The 7863-nt window shown below is 38.8% G+C and overlaps 1 protein-coding gene across 3 annotated transcripts in view; it reads right to left on the bottom strand.

Moving 5' to 3' along the window:
• Positions 1-1492: 1492 nt before the first annotated feature.
• tfpia (tissue factor pathway inhibitor a) overlaps positions 1493-7863 on the bottom strand; it is a 39665-nt gene continuing 33294 nt past the window's right edge. Inside the window, exons 3-7 of one of the 3 annotated variants that reach the window (XM_071483962.1) lie at positions 7396-7572; positions 6075-6152; positions 5025-5084; positions 2612-2800; positions 1493-2396 (exon numbers count right to left, since the gene is read on the bottom strand). In XM_071483962.1, the coding sequence (XP_071340063.1) occupies positions 2329-2396; positions 2612-2800; positions 5025-5084; positions 6075-6152; positions 7396-7572 (572 nt within the window). In that variant the 3' untranslated portion in view covers positions 1493-2328. The remainder of the gene's footprint in view (positions 2397-2611; positions 2801-5024; positions 5085-6074; positions 6153-7395; positions 7573-7863) is intronic. The other 2 variants (XM_071484037.1, XM_071484119.1) reach the window with 2 other exon arrangements.

Genomic DNA, 7863 nt, shown 5'->3' with positions numbered 1-7863 from the left:
ATCACTCTGGAGCCCACAGCTGAGGACCTGCTTTGCCACTCCACTCCCACACTCCGATGCTGACTTCTAAGTGCAGTTTGTGTTATTTGCTTCACACTGCAAATACAGTTTCCCTTCTCCTGGGCCAGGGCTCACAGCAGCTGCTAGGGATGCGCTGTCTTGCTCACGGGCACTACAGGAGAGACACGGGTTTAAACCTTTAAACCATGCAGTTGTCTCCTGGCTCTTTAGCCTTTTGGCCACTTAACAAGTCCAACAATGGGTTCTGAGGAAAGACAGGGTCCCTGATCTGCCTACAACACGAATGATGGACAAAATCAATAACACTTGTAATTATTTGTATAGTTTTTTCTTTTTTAGGCCACTTTGATGCAGCCAAAAACACAACACTGACATATCACTGCATGAGGTTGCAATGGGGGTGTTAGCAGACAAACAGCAACATTAAGATTCATTTTGAGTCGTATTTCTGTTCACCTGATGGATGTCAGTGCAACATTCAGCCTCCTTTTTTTTGATCTCCACCAACCCCTGAGGGAAATATCTGGCTCTGAAGCTGCTAAATGTTCATTCACCAGTTACTCATTGTCTGACTGCTATCTAGTGATGGCAGGCGTGACTCAGGCGACTCACGAGAGGTTCTTCACTGACAACAGCTGCCGACCAGGTTGATTAGAGCTGTTAGAATGAATCAAGCTGTGGACCATATCACCCACCCAACAGAATAAGCTGAAAGAGCCTTAAAATACTCAACAGAGCTGAGATTATTATTAATTCTCTGTGGGTCTGTCACTCTCACATTGAATAAAATCATTTGATCCCTTGTCAATATAAGAATATTGATAAGTGCAGCTTTAAGTTAACTGTTCCAGTTATGTTTTTTTTTCTATTTTATTACCCAACACGAAGATATAAATGCTACTTCAGTCCTTTCTCCACAGCAATTAAATTCTGGTTGGGAAATACTGATATGATTTAATTCACTGATCAAACCTAAAGTGACTAAAATTTAAATATACTCCAAGTCCAACATGCAGGAATTTAATAATCCTGTACAGTCCAAGTGTTTTTCAGTGTAGAGTTTAAAGTAAATTTTACATCATTGCCTCAGAAATAACCAGAGCATGCCTCAGTATCCTGACTGGTTGTGACCGTCCAGGATAAAGATCAACACTGATAAGTTTCAGTCACTTTACATTGACTTTTGGTGTCAGTGGTAGAATATTAATTTTACACCACTGCACAATTAATCCTAATTCCACCTGCAGTCGTCCAGAAAGGGTTTGAAAGAAACAGAATCAGGGCCATCCAGTAATTTTCACCCTTTACTTGCCAGGCTCATAATAACTGTGGCATCTCAGGTACTGCATGATTTAAATCTTTTTTTCTGTTTATCTCTGTTGTTCTTAGTTGTTTTTACTGAGGCACTTTGCGGTTGTTCTGCACAAAAGTCTGGAGGTGAATTATAACAGATAAAACCTAAGGAAAGAAAGGCAGGCAACAGTGGAAATTTATTGTATCAAATCTGACAGTCCAGTTCTTTAAAGCCACAAAACAAGACAGTAAAGCAAACACTGTGAGGGGGGCCAGTGCTGAAAATTTACTTTACACAACACTGCCCCCTTCTGTTTTTCCTTAACAATGACACCATCAATACTGCAACAGTGATTTATAAAACTGCATAATATTGATTAAAAAAAAAAGTTCACGCATAATGTGACAGATATAAAACAGTCATTCCCTTGTTCACATTGATTTACAGCTGCAAGGACTTGGTCCTCATGATTAATGTGTTTGCTTGAGAACATTCTTGTTGTCATTGATCCTGGAACAAGGCTCCAACACTTTAATCTGCTAATTTTGTTTTTCACAACAACAGTGACGATTCACAAAAATCATTGTAGAAAAGCATCAGTTGCCGTATCTACACAGTAAATATGCAGTAATTTCCTGCTGAATCAAAATCATATTGTAATTTTGGTGTTTTTCTTTAAGTTACTGTAAAACGTTAATATCATTATGCTCATAACAGAACTTTTTAAACTGTAAAATTAAAAATATATTTGTATACAAAATGCAAATCATCAGTGAAGAAAGCTGCTATATTGGACATCAGCAAAACAAACATGTTTTTTGTCTATGAGATATTTGAAACAATGTGGACAATGATTCAGTCACTACAAAGTTAATTCAGACACACTAGAAGCTGTCTTTACATGAGAACTGTTGCACATACAAAACAACAGTATGAGTAAAGCAAAGAATAAAATATGGACATAAATACAGGTGACTCCACAGCAGTGCAGGATGTAATGCGGAGCCACGTGTTCAGACTGGGCGATGAACGATGTTGTTTATGTTTTTCCTCTTTATTCGGATGATCTTCATCCCGTGAGCTGCAGCAGGACAGAGCAACAAAAAGATCAGTCGTGATTTTCTTTTGAAGGTTTTCTTAAAGATGGCAAACTACAAGTCACATCTCACAATGAGAAACCTACAAAAAAGATTCCACTTTTACATTTACTTACATGTATCTTCTACAGCTAAACAACACTAAGAAATTGTTTGTGTGTGTCCTGTAATTGGAAACGATCTCTTTAAATAATCATACCCCTTCTGCTCTTAATGCACTTTTTAATACAGTGTTTCCGTGACGTGAAGTTATTCTCGTTTCCCCCACATCCGGTGTAGTGAAACACCTGGCATCTCTTGGTCTTGTGGTCGTAGGCAAACCTCTTCTCTGCACCGTCACACGTTCCCCTGTCCACGGGACTGAAGCACACCTCCCTAGGCTTCAACTCTGAAAATCAAAACAAGAGCCAATATCGTCATCCTGTACATCGTCCTTTAAATTATATATCATCACATCTTTAGATAACTTGCATCCACTCCAGTTTGCAGGGTCAGGAAGAGGGCAGAGGAGGCAAAGGATGCTTGTTAGCATTTCATCCACATCTTCCCTGCTTAAAACTCTACATGAGGTCATACACTCACAAATTAAGCTTCAGTCTGACTGGACTTTGTCCAGTGTCGGCAGGAGCTCAGACTTAAACTGACAGATTTGAAAAGTAGGAGTTGTTATAATGGCTCCCCACAGGCCTTTGGGGTAACTTATCTGCTGATTTATTCAGGACTTTTCTTCGTGGCGAGAAGCAGCCATATTCCAGCTGGGGGAGAGCTTGTTAGCAACCATGAGTGGTCTTACACACAAATTGTGGACCTTGATTTTAATAGGTAAACACTATGGATTCCTCATCTTTACTTAATTTGTTGGCGTCAACTGGGGTCAAATAGAACAATAAAAAAAAAAAATGGAGGAATTGATTAATTGTGACAACTGTGAAACTGTCAATAAATATCAATAGTATTATAACATTACTGACTTCACCAGTAAGGAAATACGCTCCCATTGGTGAACTGCTGTATTAGAAATAGTTGCCAACAACAACAACGTTACCTAAACTGTGCAAATCTACACAATGCTTAAATCCAAAATGGTGAAGTAAGATTTTTATTTTCACCAAACGCACTTGATTTCACCACGGCAAGAACAAAACTGTATAACAGAGAAAGCCCCACTAGCAAAAGGTTTCTATATAAAAGCCGCATGTGGATTATTAGTTGTAAGAGACAGTAGTAGGCCTAGTTGTATCCTGTAAAGCCAATTTCTAAACAAGTATGTTTTCAGGATTTTGGGCCCAGAGCTGCTTTAGTTGAGGGTTAGATTACATTCCTCTACAGTTCTGCTTCTCTCACTGTCGGTGAGTGTACATCATCATATAACCACAAGATGTCAGTGTTTGGTTTCACCATGGCCACATCTGCTTGGTAGACTGATATCAGAATTTATACTTTGACCTTAAAATACAGCATTTCAGAAAAAAACAAATATCACCTGCTATTTATGTTCAAATGTTCTCTAAATCTCTCTAATTTAAGATCTGGATAATTCACTTTTAGTCCAAGGCTTTTTCATTTCAATACCAGTATTGTTTCTGCTACATGCTGGAGATCTTGTCGCACAAAACTAAAAAACAGAGACTGATAAGGAGGCAGAACAGCTGAGGCCAACTCATCATGAATCTTTCCCTCTTGATTTTTTCTGACAAGAGTGAAATTGAATTTTTAAAATTATAACTCTTTGAGAGAGTCGAGGGAAGCGGGCCTTAGCTCTCCTACTGCAGCACAGAGGAGCCTTGGAACATGACAACCGTGATGTATGTTCCCTCGCTGCTAATAGACAAAAAATTAGTAGGTGGGAATATGTGACAAATGGGCTGTGGGAAGGAGACACTGATGCACTTTGTTTCTGCCCATTGCCTTTCACGACAGAATCAATTTTGCAAGCTATCTACCATCTATGCATGACTGCACCCTGACTTTTTATTTTTTATTTTTTACAAAAAATAGACTGGTTTAATGAATGAACTGGATTTGCTTACACTGAGATTTAAGCATATTTCAGAATTCAGTACCGGTTGCTGCTGACAAGATAATAAGATTTAATTATGCCTTGCATCAGTTAATCTGTCTCATATTCATCATGCTGGTGCTGTTTCTATAATAAACTGTAATACACAGCATAAACTGCCTCTGGCTTTGTGCCCCGCAATAGGTTAATCTCTGATGGTGTAATTAAGACTGAAAACAACCCTCTCATGCTGGGCTCAGAGAAGAAAGTGAAGCAAACTTCCTCCTTATTCATGTGTATCTGTGAATTAGGGTGGTCTGAAACAACGCCAGTATAGTAGAGCTAGCTATAATGACCGATTGAGTTTTCAGTGTGTGTCTATGTGTGTTTCTTTGGCGGCTCAGCCTCTAAATGATCTGAAAACTCGTCAAGAAGTTCAGGTTTCATAAGAGCTGAGACATTTTTTAACCACGCAGAAGTGTCTTCACCTGGCATTGAACCAAACCAGGTGAATCTGCATCTATTCTTCAAAACACTCACGTATTTGCTTTGACTTAATCACACCATATCTAAAATTACCTTCTGAACTACCTTTAGAGTCCTCATTTCCTACCTTTTATCTCTTGATTAGAGTCATTCAGTTGCACTTGAGGTTCGCCTACAGTCAGTTCCCCTGAGAGACAAACCCAACACATCAAGAGATCAGTCATTTAAAGGGATTTTGGGAAATAAGCTCATTCATTTTCTTCCCCAGAGTGAGATGAAAGGATCTGTACCACTCTCATGTGTTTGAGTGCAGAATAGGGACGCCATGATGTGGCAGTTTTCCAACTGGGTAAACACCAGCATTACAGATTTAACTGGACTTTTTACAAGAAAAGTGGTGTTGGCTCAATATCTGTAGATGAGAAGTGTTAGTTCCACCACCATCACACACAGTTTGCCTCATGAATGTTATCAGGTTTGGGCATTAGGGTTAAATCCTAAATATTGCCAAGTAGGACTAAGTATTGATAACTTGTATTTTACAAACTTGATTTTTATTTGATGAACGTGGGCACAACAATAATTAACCAATGGGTTGGATGTTTATTCAAAAAACATTATGTAATCGGCGTGTGCCTGAACACTGTGTAACAGCAGTAGTACAGACTGCCACGGCAACCTGAAACTGGGAGGTGATTAGCTCAGTTTAGCATAAAGGCTAAAAGCAGGAGAATACAGGGAGCTTGCCTCTCTCCAAAGTTCAAAAACACATCTACAAACACTTCTAAGGCTCTAATTCACCAAAATGATCTATATTCCTGATGAATAACAGTTTATTTATCTGCACAATGAGCCTGTGCAGATTTTCTTTTACTTTAAACTAGCTGGCTTGCTGTTTCACTCTGACTCTAGTCATGCTAAGCTAGGCTAATTGGCTCCCGCTTTATCATACATCACAGTGGTATCAATCTTTTTATTTTACTCTCAAGAGGAAAGAGAGTAAGTGTGTTTTTCAATATGCTGATTTTTTACAAACCTTTGCCCAGTTCCAAGGGACTGATGTAATGAGCAGTTATTACAATCATGTCTTACAGTTTATATTTGTCAGACAAGAACAACAAGAAACAGAACGCTAATGTATTATACTTTAAATACAGTGAGGAACATTCAGTCTTACCAGTTAGTACGGTCGGCTGCACAGCCACAAGTTTCTTAGCAGACTGTGTGTGAACTTCTGGTGCCCTGGTGTGTTTAGCTATATGGACAAAAATACAACATTTGAGAGAGTGTCGACATAACATGAAGCTAATAACAATCGATTGTGAGCCAGGGTTCTTACACCACCTATATTTAGAACAAATCTCATTAAATTCCAGTGATCAGTCATAATTAAAGAAAGTTTAATTTCATTAGTATCAGTCTAGAGAGGGTGTTGGTCGGCAAACAGATATAATCTACTTATAAACCAGACAGAGTCAATAATAAATATCACACAATAAAAAAAAAAGAATTAAAAAACATCACACAAGCTTTTCCAAACGATTTTCACTGCAACATCGGCTGCCGGCAGAATTGGTCACATCTGAGCGACTCGCTCGTTATTTTCTCACAATTTCAATATCTAAATGACTTCTAAATGACTTCTAAATGACTTCTAAGTCTAGCATAATTGAGTCTGCTTTGGTAACTTAAGACGATTTAAAAGCTAAATCAAAGTGGAATGTGATTTCATGGTCAGCTAAAATTCATCAGAAAGCTAATTTTCTGAGGTAGAACTATTTTGATTATGTCACCACTCTGAAATGAGTTTTCATTTGTTGTGCAGCGACTGTGATCTGTTGTGGCTCAGCCGTCAATGGACCCAGAGGTATATGAATGACACTCTGCACTGCATACTGCTGTGAGATTAGGGCAGGAAAGTAATTATTTCCGTTTGGTCAAATTAAATAACTTACAATGATGTGGTAAAAATGGGATAAACTATTATTGCGAGTCTTGCGTTGGGTTGTTGTACATCCAGCCCGCTGTTAAAGGTGACATCATCCACTGTGTTACTGCCAGACTCAAGACTCTGCACCCCAGGACCTGCTGCATGCTAATGTTAAAGCAGTCTGGTGTTTCTACCTCACACATTACTTATTACACATTCGCATTTTTACATTTTTCTATTCACTATTACTTTTCATAGTTGTTTCATAGTCTTTCATAGTCTTTTCTAACTCTGTCCTGTGCCACTGTAACAAAGCACTTCCCTGTGCAGATCACTGCAGTTTTTCAGATTCAGGGCTGAGGTGTTCATGTATTGTCTCTTACAAACCCTTAGAATAGTCATTTTCCACGAAATGACGACATCCTTGGAGCATTCACAGTGACTGAACACAATAACCCTCTAGACTTAGTATGTGGCTTTGTATAGAACCTAACAATGCTGCTGCCATGACAGCTTGGGAGTTTGCCAGCCTTTACAGAATAAAGGACAATACTTCAACGTGGCCTACCTGGGTTCTGACATTTCGCCTGGCACTCCACCATGCTCCTGAAGTTGTTGGCATTGCCAAAGCAGCCGCCATAAAAGAAATGCTTGCACTGCTGACTCTTGCTGTCAAAGAAGTAGCGCATCACCAGCCCTCGACAGGGACCAGGAGCCTCTGCTAAATGACATGGGTTCTTGTCCTCTAGAAAAAGGAAAAGAGGGAAAAGAAAATATAAGACACTAAGAAACGTCTCTGTTATGACACTTAATTACTGAATCTGTTGCTAAATAATGAATATTAAAGGTGTGTTTTTCTTTACACTGCACAACAGTCAGCAGCTTTCCCTCTATATTCGACTTTGGTTTTACTCCTCAGTTATTTAACATAAAAATTCTGCTTTCTTTCATTGTAGGTTTGTTTGACCAAGACAGAAGCACAAAACTGTTTTCTATATTCTACATTATTTTGCATCATCTTCAGTTTGTTTGCATT

Source organism: Trachinotus anak, unplaced genomic scaffold, assembly GCF_046630095.1.
Source record: "Trachinotus anak isolate AG129_WGS33_773 ecotype Australia unplaced genomic scaffold, CSIRO_AGI_Tana_v1 ptg000001l, whole genome shotgun sequence".
NCBI lineage: Eukaryota > Metazoa > Chordata > Actinopteri > Carangiformes > Carangidae > Trachinotus > Trachinotus anak.
The sequence above is the reverse complement of the archived record's forward strand: the minus strand, read 5'-3'. Positions and strand labels throughout refer to the sequence as shown.